At 36.2% G+C, this 20,554-nt stretch overlaps 1 protein-coding gene across 1 annotated transcript; it reads left to right on the top strand.

The window, feature by feature from the left end:
- The first annotated feature begins 1,410 nt into the window (after window positions 1-1,410).
- Window positions 1,411-19,432, top strand: LOC120354222 (protein DBF4 homolog A-like). The gene is made up of 7 exons (XM_039441028.1): window positions 1,411-2,042; window positions 2,849-2,967; window positions 11,796-12,133; window positions 13,296-13,464; window positions 15,462-15,635; window positions 15,979-16,159; window positions 19,295-19,432. Exons 1-7 carry the CDS (start codon window positions 1,955-1,957, stop codon window positions 19,297-19,299), a joined length of 1,074 nt encoding a protein of 357 aa, XP_039296962.1. The 5' UTR covers window positions 1,411-1,954; the 3' UTR covers window positions 19,300-19,432.
- Window positions 19,433-20,554: the final 1,122 nt, after the last annotated feature.

Raw genomic sequence — 20,554 nt, forward strand, 5'->3', positions numbered from 1 at the left:
AAAATTTCAAGATTTTTTATTTGAATATGTTTCCTGTTTCTGATGATTTATTGGTGGCAAAATGCAAGAATTTTCTTGAATTGAATTTCCTATAAATAGCTGGATACATCAGTTTATTTCAAAATATTTTTCAAAAAACTGATGAAGATAAGGAAACAGTGCTCCTTGGTGCTCCTCCACAACAGCAAGTATTCATTATATCAAGTACTCATTCTCTACTTGAAGACTGTGACAAATAATATTATTCCAACACACAAAATTCCTCAATATAAAACTGAAAAAGAGTTAATTTTATTGTGTTTAACTTGATATTATATTGGCTGGCTAATCTTACCCAATATTCCTCAACATTTGCTCCTGCTGAACATTTTGGAGATTAAAAAAAACACCTTTTCACCCGTGCTTGGAACAGAAGTCTTGTGGATGACCCTAATGACATTGTCCCTGGCTCCCAGTTGAGATGTAGAGAGTGGTGTGCCCTTGACCGGTTCAGGAAGCAGGTGGGAAGGTGTGCTGAGCTGACGACAGCATGGGGATACACCTCTGACCCTCTGTGACAATGTGGATGAATCAATGAATCACCTGATATCTAAGTGTCCACAACACTCATATCATGGAGGGCTGACAAAAGTTCATGCTGCTGCAGAAGAGGCATGTCAGTGGCTCCAAAACTTACTTGAGTCTATCAGTATTTAACATATTAAGGTGCGTACAGATATACGCGCCGCGAACATGAGCAATTCACTTTTAATCAGCTGACTATATCTGTATTTTTACAGAAACGGTAAGATACAGATATAAAAAGCTTGGCATCAGCTGATCAAAAGTGAATTGATCATGTTCGCGGCGCGTAAATCTGTACGCACCTCTAAGTGTAAAATTATTTTTTAACCTTGGCCTATGAATGCATATGCATATCTATGCATACCAGTGGTATTTTGGGTTCCACTTAGTCGTCGTAGGATAACTTCTGGTTGCAACTTGACGTCATGTAGAACTACAGTTTTTCGCTGTTCTACTTTGACTAGTGTTAAACTTTGTCGTCGCCCCACCTTTGTAATATAATGAATATTCATAACTTTTTTGGCTAATTACGAGTTTTCTATACTCAGTTTACAGTATTACAGTTTGTCGCTGTTTCACTTTGACGGGTGTCAAACTTTGTTGTCGTCTCACTTGTAAACATCTAATATCATGGATATTCATCATACTTTTTCAACTAATAACGAGTTTTCCATAAGTTTTTTGTAATCAATGAATTTTTTAATGTATTTTTATTATGTTTTATTCATAATAAATAATTATTTACGTATTTATTCTTGAATCCCAAGGAATGTTGTTTCAAGGTTTCACCGCTAGGGGTGATTGAGCACTCTACTATGCTACTATCACTATGCATCCAGCGGCCATTGTGGATTCAATCGTTGCTCTTGTGCGGTTTCTCAGAGAAACGTAGAGGGGAGTTGTTTCCAGTGTTTCTTTTCGTTAAAAATCAACTAAATGTACAAGTTTTGTATGAAAAATTGTCCAAAATCTCATCTACACGCTGTAAAATTTGGGTGGATTTGATCTGAGGTGATATTAAGGTTTGGAAGTGGTTCTGTTTACGAGTTAAAACTTGGGGGCTTTCTCCTGCCGTTCTGTGAAGAGTAGCTAGCTACTAACACCTTCAGAGTGACTGAGATCAATTTCCAAGCAAATATGGGCGTCTAGCTTGTGTTCACAGTGTTTCGTAATGTTTTTGCGCCGTAATTCATACCAACTTTACTACATTTTTAGTGAAATTTAGTGAAATCATGATGGTTATTGTGGGGTAGTACATGGCAGTTTGAGTGGGTAACAGTGCTCGATAAAATGTCTCAGTTTTGCCTTAATTTTAGGGCGTTGTGTTTGGAGATTTTGTTGAAAGACAGGTGAAGACTTGCAATTTTGATGGCAAGTCAGTTTTAAAGGCATGGTATCGCCCTCTAAAAAAAAGAGGACCGAGAGAAAAGGGAGGGAAATTCAGCCCCAAACTCCCCTAAACAACGATAATCAACCTGGTAAGTTTTTCACCCCTAAAAATCACAGAAATTGTTTAAAAATTGTCAATTTACACTCCTAATGAACCCAATTAATGTCTTATGTTCCCCAAAATTATGTTTACAATTTTTAATTATTGTCTGATTTAGGTTATCTCGAATGTTATGATAGTAGCTAAGTAACCTAAGATTTTCATATCTAGGCCTAATCAATAGAAAATACTAATTTTTATTTTAAAGCTAATAAATCACAATTTTTGCCATAAATTTCTTGAAATTTGTGTTAAAAATGTCTGATTGAACACATTTTATAAAATTTATTTTTTGTATATTATTGTGTTAATTTTTAGGTTATCTTGATAGCAACTTGCAAAAAATATTATTTCTAACAATTTGTATAATCCTTGAAAGCCAGTAAATTTTTAAGTATCAAAATTTTGTGGCGTTTTATAGAATCACATTATTAACAATAAATAAATTTATATTTTATTCAAGAAAAATCAATTATGTATTGGATCATGACAAGAATTATTAAACTAAAAAAACATCAGATGTTGCAATTTTAAGGTTAAATTCAATACAATATTTTTTATATTAAAATTACTGGAATTCTTTATTTATTTTTTGACAGCAACAGTTTATAAGAAAACTATCAAGTAACTTACCTTTAAAGAGATATAAAAAATAAATTTTACAATTTTTTAATTGTATTTTAAAATTTTTCATATATAATTGTAACGCTGCTAATCGGTGTCTAGACTAGACTACAAATTTTACATATCAGTACTGTATTTCTTAATATTTTATTCAATTTTTTGCTTTTTCAGACTCGAAAAAAACAGTAAAATCGGCTCGAAAACCTCTAGCAACAAAAAAGGTGTACCTCGATATACGCAGTAACGCCGTTTCAACCAAACTTGAAAAGGACTTGAAACAGCTTGGAGCCGTAAGTAATCAATTATTAGGCCCAGTTGCACAAACGCCGGTTAAATTTCAACCGTGATTAATTTCACGAGAAGCAATCAGAAAAGGATTTCTTGAAAAGAAATATCCATCTCTGATGGATATCATGCAATGAATTACGATTTAAATTTAACCGGCGTTTGTGCAACCGGCTTTTATTAATTATATTATAGGATTAAATTAGTCTTCCAAGAAACTAATCAATTAATTCATAAAATTAAATCACTAATAGAATAACTTAATTAATTGCATCATCACACCTAAATTATCAATTACTGATATGGTTATTATATTAGTGTTTATTATCCTCATTCTCTCATACTGCTCCTCCTCCTCTTCTTTCTCTTCATCTTCTTCTTCCTCCTGCTTCTCCTCCTATTCCTCTTCCTCCTCCCATTCCTCTCCCTCCTCCTCTTCTTCTTCCTCCTCCTCCCCTTGTTCTTCCTCCTCCTCCCCTTGTTCCTCCTTCTTCTTCCTCCTACTCCTTCTCCTCCTCTTCTCCCTCTTTCTCTTCTTCTTCCTTCTACTCCTATTACTCCTCCTCCTCCTCCTCCTTCACCTCCTTTTCTTCATCTTTCTCTTGTTCTTCCTCCTACTCCACCTCCTCCTCCTCTTCCTCCTCCTCCTCCTCTCCCTACTCCACATCTTTTTCTTCTTCCTCCACCTCTTTCTCTTCTGTATCATAGCTCTCTCTGATCGCGTATCATTGCGAGCAGTCTGGTTGTAAGTAAGCCGTGGGGGAAATTTTAATAACTGAGCGCGCTATGGCCTGTAGTCTGTCTATATAATATATATATTAAATATATATAGCGTGGCCTATAGTCTGTCTATATAATATATATCAAATATATAGATTACCGGTGTGTGGTAGTATAGAGTGTGGCCTGTAGTCTGTCATATAATATATACCGGTATGTAGTAAGGGGGTATTATTTACTTGTCATCCTAGCCGTATGTGTATAGGCCTTCTATTGGGGGATCGCTGTATGTGTTTTTGCCTGTTTCCCCTATAGTAATAATAATAATAATATCGAGCGACCTGGCTGGCTCAGGTCTGGTGTCAGAGTTTTCAGGTCGCAACTGATCAATTTCAGGGCCTCTGACATGACCTAACGACTGCTTTTTAGGCAGCCGGGACCGACGGCTTAACGTGTCCATCCGAAACACGGGAGCTGGCCCGAGATAAATATCTTGCCCGGGCCGGGATTTGAACCCGGGCCTCTGAATCATAAAGCCAGCATCTGATCCACTCGACTACGGCCACTCGATAGTGAGACATTCACTTGAAACTGTGAGCATAGGTTGAATTGAATGGTCAGCCTTGGTGTCGTTAGGCCCACATAAGGAATACTAATAGTTTAGAGTGATGTCACCACGGTATTCGGTTCTTCTCTCTCTCTCTCTCTCTCTTTACATAATATAGACTAAGAAAATAATTATTGAACTGTATATGATATGAAAAAGTAATTTGTAATATAATAACTATAGATAATTATATTGTTATGTAGATGCATAACAATATAATTATCTGAATATTTGAATTTGAATATTTGTATTTGATATTTATGTTACGAAATATTTGAATATTTGTTATATCTATAGTTATTATATTACAAATTACTTTTTCATATCATATACAGTTCAATAATTATTTTCTTAGTCTATAATGTAAATTTATCTATAATTTTGCTGTATTGTAAGCTATTAAGCCAGTATATATATTGTAATCTACATAAATAAAGTACTCAATCAAGCTCTCTCTCGTTAGGATTGTGTGGTTGATTGATTGATTGAGTACTTTATTTATGTAGATTACAATATATACTGGCTTATACACTTATATACAATAGCTTACAATACAGCAAAATTATAGATGAATTTACATAATGTAGACTAAGAAAATAATTATTGAACTGTATATGATATGAAAAAGCAGTTTGTAATATAATAACTATAGATAATAATCATATTGTTAAATGCATCTACATAAATTGGCGGAGCTTTGGACATATCAATGTCCATTCTTCGGAAAGAATATTAAAAATATCCTCCCCACTAACTCTCTACCAAATAAGGTAGTCTCTGTGGCAGGTCTCTCTGTGGCAGAGAGGACCTGGAGTCCTAACTCCGTCCCATTAAAGGCAGATAAAATCAATCAATCTCTTTTTCTCTCTCTCCATATTTCTCGCTCTCTCTCTCTCGTTGGTTTCCCCCGCACCAACGGTAAATATGATTTTGAAGCTTGTGGAGCGGTCCTTTAGCGCACACCTTTCCAACCGGCGTACCGATAGTACGGCGCTTAAAATGATTGTGCTTCTAATTTTGCTAAGTCATCTCAAAATACCGAAACTAATAGCCTATATTTTAAGAAGACTGTAGTGAGATAGATTCACTGTGAACTGTGAGCATTAATTTAATTGGAAGTCGTTTTGTTATTCATAAAGAATGTTGACTGTTGAAATAAATCTGAGTGCCGGTTAAATTTTAACCGTGGTTATTTACACGAGAACGAATCAGAGAAGGTGTTTTTGAAAAACGGCTTCTCTGATTGATTCTTGTGGGATTAATCACGGATAAAATTTAACCGGCTTTTGTGCAACCGGCCGTACGTATAGTTTTAGCATAATTTTATTGTAGGATATAAACCAATGTCAATGAGGTGTCCGCTTTATGACGTGGACTTAACTACAGTCCAACAGTCTATGTAAGAGTGAAATGTAAGAGTAAAAGTCAACATAGCCTGATACTAATATTGAAATTTAATGTGTTTATTATTCAGCATAATTTAAAACAAGAAAATTTATAAATGTTTTTTTTTATTATTTATTGATTCATACATAGTAGGTTCATCATCAAAATGATAGGGAGAGAAATAATAAGGTAACCTTGTGCTATTCCTCTCCCAAATTTAGATAAGGTTACACATAGTCCCAAATAGGTTGAGTCTTGTAGTTGTTCACTTCACTACATTTTCAGTCCTTAATTATTTTCACAAAGTAGATTTTCAAATTCAGATTCTTCAAAACCAAACATAGAAGAAATATTTCACTTAATATTAATCTAGCACTGAACTCTAGTAGACGTATGTGGTAAATATTGATAAACCAATCTATTATCTATACTGATAAGATAGAGATAAGGAATATTATTCTCGGACGATCTGTATAATTTTTTGTTGTATGCGTCTCGTATCATTTTGAGCTTCCTCCAAGCATCGGGCCGATTTTCGACCGAGCGGCTCTCCCATGTTGCCGGTTCTTTACTGTCAAATTCCCTCTCTCTTTCTCTCGTTTGCTGGTAATACAAGCGCTATTTTTTTCTCTCTCTCCCTCGTTCGTTGGCAGTATACAACCGCTATTTCTCTTTCACACGCTCTTCTATCATTCTATTTCTCTCTCAATGACTGTATCTCTCTCGTTTACTGTTGATATAAGCGCTACTTCTCTTTCACATGCTGTTCTAATAGTTCTCTCTCTCTTTCACTTTCTCTCTCGTTCGTTGACTATGTTAGCGCTATTTCTCTTTCACACGCTGTTCTATTTCTCTCTCTCTCCCTCGTTCGCTGGCAATATACAACCGCTATTTCTCTTTCACACGCTCTTCTATCGTTCTATTTCTCTCTCTCTCTCTCTCGTTTGCTGTTGATATAAGCGCTATTTATCTTTCACATGCTCTTCTATCTTTCTCTTTCACTTTCTCTCTCGTTCGCAGGCTTTGTTAGCACTTTTTCTCTTTCACACGCTCTTCTATCGTTCTCTCTCTCTCTCCCTCGTTGGCTGGCAATATACAAGCGCTATTTCTCTTTGATACGCTGTTCTAATCGTTCTCTCTTTCTGTCACTTTCTCTCTCGTTTGCTGTTTCTCTTTGACAGGCTGTTCTCTATTCCCTTTTAGTGGTGAGTTGGTGCAATGTTGCCCCGTGCCATGCTCCACACTCCATCTATGATGACCCGACCGTTCTGCTTTGCTTGTCATCATTATTCTGTAGACGGTTTTCAATTTAATTTCTTCTTTTTCTTCTCCATCTTCCGACTTCCACCTTCTTCTTATACTTCTTCTTCTTCTTCCTCCTTCTTCTTCTCCACCAACCCTACATTCTCTGTCTTCCTCCACCAAACCCTCTCCTTTCCTCCTCTTCTACCTCCTTTCACTCCACTATTCTCTTCTTCATCGTCTTCTTCTTCTTCTTCTTCTTCTTCTTCTTCTTCTTCTTCTTCTTCTTCTTCTTCTTCTCCTCCTCTTTCACATCCTTCTCCTCTTCCTCCATCTAAACCTTCGTCTCCTCTTCTTTTCCTTCTCATCTTCCTCCGTATCCTTCTCCTTTTCCTCCTTCACTCAACCCTCATACTACTGTTCTTCTTATATTTTTCTGTACCTTTCCTTCCAGCCTTCACTTGCTATCGGCGAAGTTTTTTCAAGTTTCTCATTTTGGTTTTTGCAATGTGAAAACTTGGCTCTGTCTTGCTTCTTCTTCACTCTCACTCTCTCTCTCTCTTTCCTAAAGGGTTGTGTGGCAGGGAGGACCTGGAGTCCTAAATCCGCCCTTAATAAAGGCAATTAATCAATCTTCTGTTGCGTTTCTCCATCTTCTTCTATTCATTCTACCTCTTCTCCTTTATATCGTTCTTTATCCATCTTCTCTTACTTTTTTCTTGTCCATCTACCTCTTCTACCACCACTTCTTCGTCTTCCTTCATCTTCTACTTATTCCACCACCTTTTCTTCAAATTCTTTTTAAATTTCTCTTGCTTCCCCCCCCCCCCTACAACTCTACTACTCAATTTTATCGTCTCTTTTCTGTATAGGGCTACTCTTGTAATATAAAAAGGAATACAAATCTCAGTACCCTTCAAATTTTTTACTTTCCTTGCCCTATTACCATAGGTAAGGAAAGTATTGCTTTCCGAAAAAAAATAAGGTACCCCAATTTCCAAATTTCTAACTTAAGGTCCTTTCACTATAAGGATCCAACACGAACAATTTCGATCAAATGCAATTCAAGATGGCGGCTAAAATGGCGAGTATGTTGTCAAAAACAGGGTTTTTCGTGATTTTCTCGGAAACGGCCCCAACGATTTTGATCAAATTCATACCTAAAATAGTCATCAATAAGCTCTATCAACTGCCACAAGTCCCATATCTGTAAAAATTTCAGGAGCTCCGCCCCATCAATGCAGATGGATTCCCAATTATCAGGCTTCAGATACAATTGAAACAAAAAAAATCAAGTGGAGTAGATTGAGCATGAAAATCTCTACAATTAATGTTCAGTAACATTTTCACCTAAAATTGAAAATAAGCTTTAAATTCGAGAAAATGTGATTATTCAATTGCAAATTATTGTTGATTCTATTAAATCATTCACTATGAAGAGATAGCAGACCTCATGTGTGTCTCCAGCGTTATTGCCCTCTCACCAGCTGGCTCAAATATTTGAATAGTAGACTTGAGATGCGCGGGAACACTAGCGTCAGTGATCAATTTTCATAACGGCAAGGAAAGTTGTGTGAGTGCGCCACACCAGATTTTTTAAATTATGAATTATTTGAATAATTGAAAAAAGGTAAGGGAGTTTGTATTAATTTCTATTTATTCTACTATTCAACTTTGGTATTTTTTTCAAAAACGTTGTGCGCTCGCCTAAGCTATATAGAAGATACTGCTATAGGGTGCTGGTAGAAGGAGAAAAAAACTAAGGAAAAGAAAGACAAGTAGAAGTCGAAGGAGGAGAAGAAAGAAGAGGAAGAAGCAAGCAGAAGAAGAAGAAAAGTAGAAAGAAATTAGCAAAAGAAGAAAAAGTAGGAGTACACATTGATCGGGTGGAAACGTATGTGTTGCGAGAGAGAGAGAGAATATGACATGGAGAGAGTTAGAGAGATAATATGACATGGAGAGAGAGTGTGTGTGTTTGTGGGAGAGAGAGAATGAGAATGGAGAGGGTGTGAGTCAGTGAGAGAGAGAGGGGGGGAACGAGCGATTATGTGTGTTTGAGGAGGAAGTAAAAGTGCGCGAGAAAGATAGCAAAACAGCGGAAAAAGACAAAACAGGATGTTTGTGGTAGTGACTAAGTGTGGGGGGGGGAGTGAGAGAGAGAGAGGTTAGAAACCCCTTTTGTGTTGTGTCCTCAAGTGTGTGTGTTTGTATGTTGCTAGACAGAAACAAGGCTGGAAAACACAACACAACTCATGAGAGAAAAATAGTCTACACTTGAATTCATTTCTGAAAGAGTGACATATTTGGTGTCATAAAATAACAACATGGATGCTTATCATTTAACCAGTTTTGACTGCTGTTATTAGAATAGACTACCAGGTAACCCGTGCTCGGCGAGGGTCTCTTTTAAAACTGGCCGTAATGAAATCTTGAAGAGTTGAAAATAGGTGTGTAACCATCCCCGGTCAATTTAGAAATGTATATGCAAAATGTGAAGTTAATGAGTTGAGTAGTTGAGACGTGATGATGCGTCATTCGTGAATTTCCTATCCCCTACGTGTATAAGCAAGTTCTTTCTGTTATTATAGTACAAATAATAGACGAGGCGTGTAGATTTGATTTCTATTAAGATGTATATAGTTGGAGAAGATGAGAAATTAGAGGAAGAAGAAAGAGAAGGAGAAGAAGAAGATGAGGAAATAGAGGAAGAAGAAAGAGAAGGATGAGGAGAAGAAGCAGAAGAAGGGAACAACGTGGGTAAGAACAGAGAAGATGAGAAAGAAAAGTTTGTTCAAGTGGAAAGAATTTCTTATCAGTTGGAAATAGGGGGCTTGTTATCAGTTGTTATCAAAGGTAGCTTGAAAACAGGAATTATTATTTCAAGTAGTATCAGAAATGAACAAAATCTGTAGGGTTCTGTTTATTTTCATGCTTTCTCTCTCTCCCTCTCTATAATATCTTCAATTCCAAAGTAATTATTTAACCGTTGAATTAATTAGCTAACACATTGAATATTCACAGCGGTGTGTATCACATGCCACCTTGATACTGAGCGCTTCCTCTCTGTAGCTTAGTACATCGGGCGTATCGAGTTGCAGTGCTGCTATGTTTTCTAGTCGAAAATTTCCCTCCACAAATTCCCTCTGCTATGTTGTGTATTCAGTTTCAAATCCACTTTTAAGATTCTACTGCCAGTATCAGTCTCATACAACATCAATATTCCCTGATTTAACTTATACTGACAGTTTCTGTTGTTTTGGAAGGAGAACTGTTGTGGCGGAGGGAAATTTTGTCGCCCAAAATTCTCTGTCTCTGTACGGTGGCGCTGCCTTGTAGCGAGAATTGTAACTAGATAATGGCTTTTTGCAGCTGGCCCTAATAACGACTTTTGGATGACATTTCTGTTTTATTGTTGTTAATCGATTGTTTTGATTGCCCAAATGTTCTGGCATTACCTGCTAGTGAATTAATTGATGAATAAGTGTCGAAATAACTTAATTTTGTGATAAATTATCCGATAAATTGAGGTGGAATTGATTTAAGTTGTTGGAATTTTTTAAGAAGGCAGGTAAGTCGTGGCATAAATTTTTGAGTCCAAGCGCGATGGTTGTGTTTGTGTGTGGGATCGTATTTAGGTTAGTTTCTATAATTCTTTCATTTTTGCTGTTTATTTTTTAATATTCGTCAAATTTTTATGGTTTTTGTGAACTTTATAAGCTCTTCAATGATATTTGTGCCTTAGGGAGTTTGATTGGTTGAAGAAAATGGAGTAATATCGAGGTCATATGGTTTGTTTACATTGGAATTGTTTATGTTTGGATTTGTTTTGATTAGTTTAAGTGTATTGTAAACTTGCTATTATTCTCTGAATTTTTTTTTAATTTTTAAAATAGAATTATTATAACACCGTTTGAAATTAATAATAGAATAAGAATAAAAAACTCTTATTCTATCATTTGTCTAATATTTTATTGATTTCAAAGGGTATTAGAATTCTATTTTTTAAATAAAATAAAGTATCCCTGGATTTTTAATAGAATAAGAATAAAAAACTCTTATTCTATCATTTGTCTATTATTTTATTAGGCTAATTTCAAAGGGTATTAGAATTCTATTTTTTAAATAAAATAAAGTTGCCCTGGATTTTTTAAAAATATTTATTCACAGGCCGCCTGATTATAGAAGATTTCAAAACATTTTCTTTTGTGCATTGTATTTATCACAAGTATTATTGAGATTTTTGAGGACCGAGGAATGAGTGTTCTAATTATAGAGGTATAGTGTTGGCTACACTGAAGCAGCTGATTAAAAAAGAAGACTTGGGCTCGCTTGCTCAACATCCGGTTAAATTTTAACCGTGATTAATTTCACGAGAACCAATCAGAGAAGGTCTTTTTGATAAGACTGCTTCTTGATAAGACATCCGGTTAAATTTCAACCGTGATTAATTTCACGAGAACCGATCAGAGAAGGCGTTTTTGAAAAGACGGATTTTCCCGTCTTTGTGTCAAGTAGCCTAATTAAAATATGTGAAGAGCATAAATATTATTTATTAATTAAATAAATTCTTATTATATTTTTTATTCTTTATTTGTCTTCACGAATGTAATAGTTAATTTACAGCTTTTGAACTCGCAGCAGGCGCTCAGGTTTTCCTTGCCGGCTGTGCCAACAAGTAATATTTATTCTGTTCTATTGTAAAAAACTTAAATTATTCGAATTGTATTGTATAATTTAAATTATAATAAGTTTTATAATGTAATTTTGTTTTTGGCAAATAAATTATTATTATTATTATTATATTTCAGTATTAATCATTCATTTTAATTTCTATTTGATTCAGTATCAATTATTAATTTTTTTGTTTTCTGTTGATAGCGCATCGAACAGTTCCTAGACGCCGAAGTCGACTACTTTGTCACCGACCGTCCCGTACCCAAAACAGCTGTTAACAACAGCAACAACAAAACAGCTGTTGGCAACAACAATCCTAACCTCAACAACAACTCTCCAGCGCTAACACCGTCTCCGTTCACCCCGGGAGGAGCTCCTACCCCTTCGCCGTCTGCCGGCCTACTAAGCGGTGGTGGTGGGGGTTGCAGCAGTGCAGTAGGAGGGCCACTGCTCCCCTCCCCTTGTCCTTCCCCTGCTGCTGGTGGTGGTGGGGGAAATGCGGCGGCAAATGGCAGGCCGGCGTCGCATCATCACGTGACTAGGTGGGTGGAACCAGGTTTGAATTTGAAATTTCAGAGCTTATTAGGCGTTTCTTCGAGTGACCAGCCAATCTGAGAGCTTTCTGACCCTGCTGACTCCAAAAACGCCTGAAAAAAGGGCTTAATATGCTCTGGCCCTTATTCATACATAGGAAGGGACAAAAGTCTGCCCGACGTCGGTTCTGTGTGAATGGGGCCTAAGATTCAACGCTGTAATTAGATTATGATAGGCCACGAAAACCAATCAGAGAAGAAGTGTATCAATTAGTACTTAATCATAGTTGGAATTCAACAGTAGGCCTACTAGGCCTATATATTTATATAGTACCTAGGCCTATATATAGTACCGGCCTATATACTTGAAGAAATGCTTCCAATTTTATTCAGGTGAAATGGACTTACTTTTTGTCCGGTCGAGTGAAATGACTACTTGAGAAATTCCTAGAGAAGAAAATACCGATTTAAGCTGGATTCCTATATACCAGTGACAGTGAGAATACGGGAATACTCGGATTATTGCCGTAAGCTCTAACGAGATTATTGAAACACACTAGGCCGTGTTGAGTATAGTCCATAGTTAATTATAGCCGACTGATTACTCGTTGCCATCGCTCAAACTACTTAGTTTCGCTGGTAACGCCAATGATAATATTATAATCGATTTTTAAATGGAAAATATTTTAATTTTAAGTTTTTGCAATGTATTGTATATGAAAATTTTTATATTTTTCACATTTGTAAAGTTTGTTTAATGATCTTGGCAATAAATATTTCTTTCTTTCTTTATTTCATAGAACTAGAGTCCCATTTAGAACTCGTAGAGATTATATTTTCACCGCCTCTGGTGTGTGTGATTGGGAATCCGGCCTAAGTATTATAAGTTTAGTGCTTATCATTCGAGTATTCTCGTAGAGAAAATATAGCATAAGAAGATGATAACATAAACTACCTATAGCCTTCCATGGGATGACATCTTATGGTAATCTGCTGAAGTGAAGTAAGACTTTGGATAGTTGGCTGAGGAGAATAACTGTTGCTATTCCTATGTATTTTTCCAGTTGTGAATTTCACTTGGACTCGATCTTAAGCTGATATCTGACCTAATATCCTAAGCTGATTCTATAGTTAATTATTCAATTTAATTTTGTTTTTTTTTTATTTCTAGGTCCCGCGCTGAGGCGATGCTAGATTGTGTGCGTGACGTCATCACATTGAACAATCATCATCATAATCATCATCCCAGCAATCATCAGTCATCGATCAATCACCACTCGACAGTCGACCCCATCGAGAACGCCAGAGCGCTCAATGTGCCCATCTATCAGGTGCAACAGGTGAGGGCTTCGGAGCACACCTAAATTCATTGCTATTATTGATACAGTATTATAGATGATTGATATAATGTGGGTGGCTACAATTTATGGATAATAGATATTCTTTATACAATAAGTACATCAACAAAATGATAGGGAGAGAAAAAAATAGGTAACCTTGTGCTATTCCTCTTCCAAATTTAGATAGGGTTACACATAGTTCAAAATAGGTTATGTTTTGTAGTTTTTCACTTTACAAAATGTTCTGTCCCTAATTATTTTCACAAAGTAAATTTTTAAATTTAGATTCTTCAAAACCAAACAGAAGAAGTATATCACATTATCACTAAAATAGGAAATAATTATAATGATATAATGTGAGTAGCTTTAAAACAGACATGACGACTTTGAACCCTGATTTCAAGTGAACATCATTTTGTCAAAGATATGTCGAGTGAGATTTTCGTTATCAAGTTGATGGAAATGATAGGATGCAGAGTTGCCGATTCTCTGTTAACCACCGCCATCTATTGATTGATTGATTGATTGATTGATTGAGTACTTTATTTATGTAGATTACAATATATACTGGCCTATACACTTATATACAATAGCTTACAATACAGCAAAATTATAGATGAATTTACATAATATAGACTAAGAAAATAATTATTGAACTGTATATGATATGAAAAAGCAATTTGTAATATAATAACTATAGATAATAATCATATTGTTATGCATCTACATAAATTGGCGGAGCTTTGGACTTATCAATATCCATTCTTCGGAAAGAATATTAAAAATATCCTCCCCACTTACTCTCTACCAAAAAATCTATAGTAGATAGCTGTAATTCCAGTCATTACGGTTTATCTGATGTAATATTAATGGTTATTCTTGTTAATAATGATCGATTCTGCCTCTAAATATTCACCACAGTGATATCTAAATTTTAATGATTTAATTGATAAAATTATATAAGTGAAGATTTAATGAATTGATTTCAGATTGTAAATGTTAGGTGATTGCTGCATAGACCTCGCTAGCAGTTGTCCAACATTATAGACTTGTGGCTTTCAAGAAACTCAATATTATAAATTAAAAATTTATTTTGAATAATAAGATTTTCATAAGTAGATTTTGAATCAATTACTTAGTCTCAAAAAGATCTGGTAACAGCGCGGAGCTAGAAAAGGATAGAGCTATCTGCTTTGTCGAATGATAGAAAAGGATAGCATCTCTAATGTTAATCAGATGCTGACTATAACGTGAATAATTCACTTAAGAGATAGGTAAGAATAATCTAAATTAGGTCGAACAGTTGTCTGCTTTGTTATCTTCTAGCCTATTTGTCTCCTGTCTATGTGTAAACACCCCCATAATAATCAATGGTATTCATCTCCTACCCGTATGTGAATACTGCCATATGAACAGATACTACTAAGATACTAAGTATGTGTGAACACCCCTTATAAGAACCATCAGTATTTACTTCCTTCCCATGTGTGAACACTCCTATAAGAACAGATGCTACTCATTTCCTAACTATGTATGAAGACCCTCATAAGATACGATGTTATTTATTTGCTTCCCATGTGTGAATACTCCTATAAGAACAGATGCTACTCATTTCCTAACTATGTATGAAGACCCCCATAAGATACGATGTTATTTATTTGCTTCCCATGTGTGAATACTCCTATAAGAACAGATGCTACTCATTTTCCAACTATGTATGAAGACCCCCATAAGATACAATGTTATTATTTGCTTCCCATGTGTGAATACTCCTATAAGAACAGATGCTACTCATTTCCTAACTATGTATGAAGACCCCCATAAGATACGATGTTATTTATTTGCTTCCCATGTGTGAATACTCCTATAAGAACAGATGCTACTCATTTTCCAACTATGTATGAAGACCCCCATAAGATACAATGTTATTTATTTGCTTCCCATGTGTGAATACTGCCATAAGAACCAATGTTGTTTATTGTGGTTTTTTGTTGCAGTTTGTGAGGTGGGTGGATAAGCTGGTGGCGCGTGTGAGGAGCGGAGCAGCAGGAGTAGGTGGGGGGTCGTCGCGAGTGAAAGTGCTTAGCAAGCAGTTTGTGAAGTTGGAGAGTGTGGCCAGGCGGAGGCCGGAGTTCCGCGAATTGGACGCTTGGCCTGAGCTGCGTTACGAGGTAATACCCAAACCCTCCCCCCCCCACTCATTTCAAATCATTCTTCAACTTATTTTCATCGTATTCTTCTTCATATTTTTCTACTTCTCCTTTTCTTCCTCCTCCTTCTTCTCCCCATCATCTTTCTATAGTGAGGTCCACGTTATAATGGCAGTGGAGAAAGATAGGAGAACAAAGTTGCCGATCCTCACTGTCTTGTCAATGCCTTCTATAGACGGTAGCTGATACCCCCTCTACCATGGGATATCTACGTATGCTATTATATTTATAATAATTGTTGTTTACACTTTATAGCTGGCATTAATTAATGTCAATTAGTTTAACGGTTGTTTGTGTGTTGCAGGGAGCCTTGGGCGGCCCGTTCGAGCCAAGGGAGGCAGCAGCAGGGGGACCAGGGGTTGGGGCGAGAAGGGGTGGCAGACAGAATAATAATGCCAACTCAGCAGCAGCAAATAACAGGCCGACAACAGAGCAGCAGGTCAAGGCAAGGTCCACCAGGCAACGGCAAGAGGCTGATAGGTACGGTAGGTTGGGATCAATGATGAATTTTGAATTTTAAAATTTGACTAACCTCAACCAGGGTTTTACCATAGAGAAAAGATAGCACAAGAAGATAAGCCATGGTGAAGGACCGTTATGTTGCAAATGTGAGTGTTAACTGAAGCCGATAGTCCTAGTAGTTGTTTTTGGTAAAGCTATGTGACGCTGGTAGTCTCTCATACTGTGCCCTTCTTACACTCTTACACTCCCAACAACACACTAATAATAGACAGTGTATAGGGTGTCTATGTTGCAAATGTGAGTGTTAACTGAAGCCGATAGTCCTAGTAGTTGTTTTTGGTGAAGCTACGTGACGGTGGTAATCTCTCATACTGTGCCCTTCTTACACTCTTACACTCCCAACAACACACTAATAATAGACAGTGTATAGGGTGTCTATGTTGAAAATGTGAGTGTTAACTGAAGCCGATAGTCCTAGTAGTTGTTTTTGGTGAAGCTATGTGACGCTGGTAGTCTCTCATACTGTGCCCTTCTTACACTCTTACACTCCCAACAACACACTAATAATAGACAGTGTATAGGGTGTCTATGTTGCAAATGTGAGTGTTAACTGAAGCCGATAGTCCTAGTAGTTGTTTTTGGTGAAGCTACGTGACGGTGGTAATCTCTCATACTGTGCCCTTCTTACACTCTCACACTCCCAACAACACACTAATAATAGACAGTGTATAGGGTGTCTATGTTGAAAATGTGAGTGTTAACTGAAGCCGATAGTCCTAGTAGTTGTTTTTGGTGAAGCTATGTGACGCTGGTAGTCTCTCATACTGTGCCCTTATCACACTCTCACACTCCCAACAACACACTAATAATAGACAGTAATCGGAGAAGAGATTTGGAATGTAAACGACCTACACCATAGCATATCTTCTTATGCTATCTTTTCTCCATGATTAAATTCAACACTACTTGATTTTAACAATATAGAAAAAAGATGGCATGCTCTTTGTTTCTCTCTATGTTTTAACCCAAGCAGCCTGCACACAGGGACTATAGTAGCGTCAAGTACATCTGGACATTACTAGCGGCTAGTACTATCACCCGGAAAAACTTAACCTCTCAGAAATACGTTGAAAATATATTACAAATCTGAAAACTTCAAATTGACGCAATATTCCTCAACTACCGAACTTATTTACTCGAAATTTTGCAGAAGGATTTTGAATAGACCAAGGATAGTTATAGGCATATATTAATTTTTTATTTATTTTCAAAGGCAAATCTTTACGAGTATTTTAAGCCCAGGTAATAATGAGGGGATGAATGACAATGCCACACAAACGTTTTCATTTGTGATGATTCAATGAATGAATGAGAGATGATGAAATGAAATGTGAGAGGGAGCAACCAGCCGGGGTGCTCTGCTCTCATACAAAATGAGAGTGAAATAGAACTCGAATCACCTGACAAATCCATAATAAGAATCACTTGCTACTCATTACTATCTAGTCAAAACTAATGTACCATTATTACCTATTCGGTCTATAATATGATATCTAGTGGGAATAGTATATTTCGCACCTAGGGCCGAAAATGAGACTTTTCCGGCTCGAAATCGGTTTTTAAGTCCGAGGCCGTAGGCCGAGGACTAGAAAAGATTGAGAGCAGGAAAAACATTTTTGCCCGTGGAGCGAACGCTATTTTTCGCCACACACAGAAAAATAAACAATGTATATATGAGAATAATTGTTTATTAAGCACTTCCACAAGCAAAAGTGGAAGGTCATAGCTCTAGCAAATTTGAGGTAATCTAAATATCAGGAAATTGTCCAATTATTTTTATTTTTTATTCTGATTTGTCTAAATAACCTAAAAGATTATGTTCAATTATGTAAGAGGTTGAGTTTATACTTTTTTATTATTTTAAATTACAATAAGATGTTATTATAAATGTTTTAATTATTATTGAATAATAAACACGAATAATGAAAAGTTTTTTGATCAGCTGTTTTAGCACACTTGAAATTTGGCCAATCTGAATGTCAACGTCAACAATGCTTGTTGTCGACTTCGGAAGTTTAGGTTAGAAGTTCTATCCTACTCTGAAAATCGAATTTGAATAGTTTATAATATATATCTTATCTGCATTTCATTCATCCAAATAAAATTATAGTATATTATTGCAGAATACGTTACCCAATTCTAGAAGCATAAACTAATTCCGTTTCATAAACTATTTTGTAAACACGTTCACATCAAATCAGAATCAGCTGACTTCAAGGCTATTTTACAGCCCTAGGGCCGTAAAAATTTTACCGGCCTGGTCAGAAAACAATCACTTTCGGCCTCCATATGACGCACGAAAACCAGCTCATTACATCCAAGTGGGGCGAAAACATATTTATTTTATGGCCAAAAGGGGATCGAGTGTGTAACGTTTCTCGAGTGCATTAACAATATTATACATTATTGTCCCCTGGGATTCGCTAATTGGATGCAGTGAAAGCATCTCTATTTTAGCCAATTCTTCATTGATTTTTTCCAATAATTGTTCTCTATTGTTTCGATATCAGTTGTCCAGTTATACGCCAACACATATCAATTAAATCCATTGAATTATCTTTGCCTATTAAGAAATTATTCAATGCATAAAACTTGATTGTTTTAATTGTATTAAGGGTCGGTTTCCGAGCTCGGCATTTGGCTTAGTTCTAGACTTTAAACAGCTGGAGTCAGAAAATTGGCTTTCCGAAACGGGGCGTAGTCGTAGTCATTGTCAAAGTCACGTTTGAATTGAATTTCAAAAAACTAGAAAATTAAACACAAAATAAAATGAAGAGAAAATAGTGTAAAGTTTCAGCTATTTTTAATTATTTAGAAATGTTTAATTTCGTCAAGGAAAAACGTTTCCAATTATATAAATGAGAAAATAAAAACTGCAACTACTGTTATAAAAACAGTGACTTACGTCCCGTTTTGGAAAGCTAATTTTCTTACTCTTCTGTTTAAAGTCTAGAAGTTAGCCAAATCCTGAGCTCGGAAACCGGCCCTAAATGTTTTAATATTCTAATCTGTATTGTAATTGTTTTTGATGAATAAACTTTGATTTGTCGTCTGTTTTTCGTGTCTGATTTGTTGTAATGTGTGTTGTGTGAGCGCAGAATGACGCGCAAAGACTTGACGGGCGGAGGTGGTGGAGAAGGGGGCGGTGCTAAGGGCGGAGCCGGAGGAGGAGGCGGAGAAAGGGGCGGGGGCTACTGTGAGATGTGCTGCCTTGAGTATGTGGGTGATGTCTCCTCACACGTGGTGAGTGCATCGCATGTCAAACTGGCCGAGGATCCAAGACAATTTGCCGCCCTCGACTCGCTCATTCGCACCGCCTGTCTCGATTCCTTGCTAACCAGGTCAGTTCGGATGTCACCAAAACATCTACTATCTGCATAACACAACTTCCAGAAAAGTACCAGAGGCTAAGGCTGTGCAAAGGCAAAAAATCAACTTTCTTCTGGTGATATTTTTCAAGGTTTTTCGATTTGTATACTATCAAGCTATCAAAATGAAAAAGTTTTCTCAGGAAAACATTTTTTCCGATCATTACTTTTTGAGATATGAGCGCCTAAAGTTTGAATTTTTGGGACAGAACTTTTCAAATTCGGTATGATATAAATCCATGAGATTTACAGGATAAATTCTTTATGGTATTGTTGATTAGATAAAACAAATATTTTCTGAAAATATCAATTTTTGAGAAGGATATTCAACTTACTAAAAATAACTTTCTCAAAAATTGATATTAAATTGAATTTATCTGAATAAAACTAATCCATACACCAATAGAAAGGAGACATTCTCCCCATTTTTTCTGATGTAGGCCTATAACTCACTTATTATGACACCCCAAAATTCTGAGAGAAAGAAAAACATGATTTCGATTTCATCAAAAAATTAAAGTGCCTTTTAATCCTTCTTCTGTGGAACTTTTTCATCACCACTGGAATATCGGGGATGATATTCTATATGCAATTCTGTGGTTAAATTAGTTGAAGTAAAGTAAGTTTTTAATTTTTAGTTTTCAATTTCTTGAAAACTAAACTAAGTTTATTTTTTAATTGAACTTCAATTTAAAGTTTCAATTTTACACAATTTGGTAATGCTGTCTTTTTTTCTGTTGATGGAGGGTGAACCACTCTGATGAAAAATGCTGCTCCCGGTTTATTTTTTGTAGATATGTTTACCAATATTCGGAGTGTGTTTATTTTGTTACTAATAATAGATTTGTGGTGTTGTGGTTGCAGTGGTGTGGGTGTAGTTCTGACGCCATTGCAGGGCTACACGAACAACAACAGTCGTCGCATACTGAGGAGTCAGAAGAGTGTCGGCGGCTCAACTACTGCGCATGCGCAGAATGGTATCACAGATAT

This window comes from Nilaparvata lugens, chromosome 14 (genome assembly GCF_014356525.2).
Source record: "Nilaparvata lugens isolate BPH chromosome 14, ASM1435652v1, whole genome shotgun sequence".
Lineage (NCBI taxonomy): Eukaryota > Metazoa > Arthropoda > Insecta > Hemiptera > Delphacidae > Nilaparvata > Nilaparvata lugens.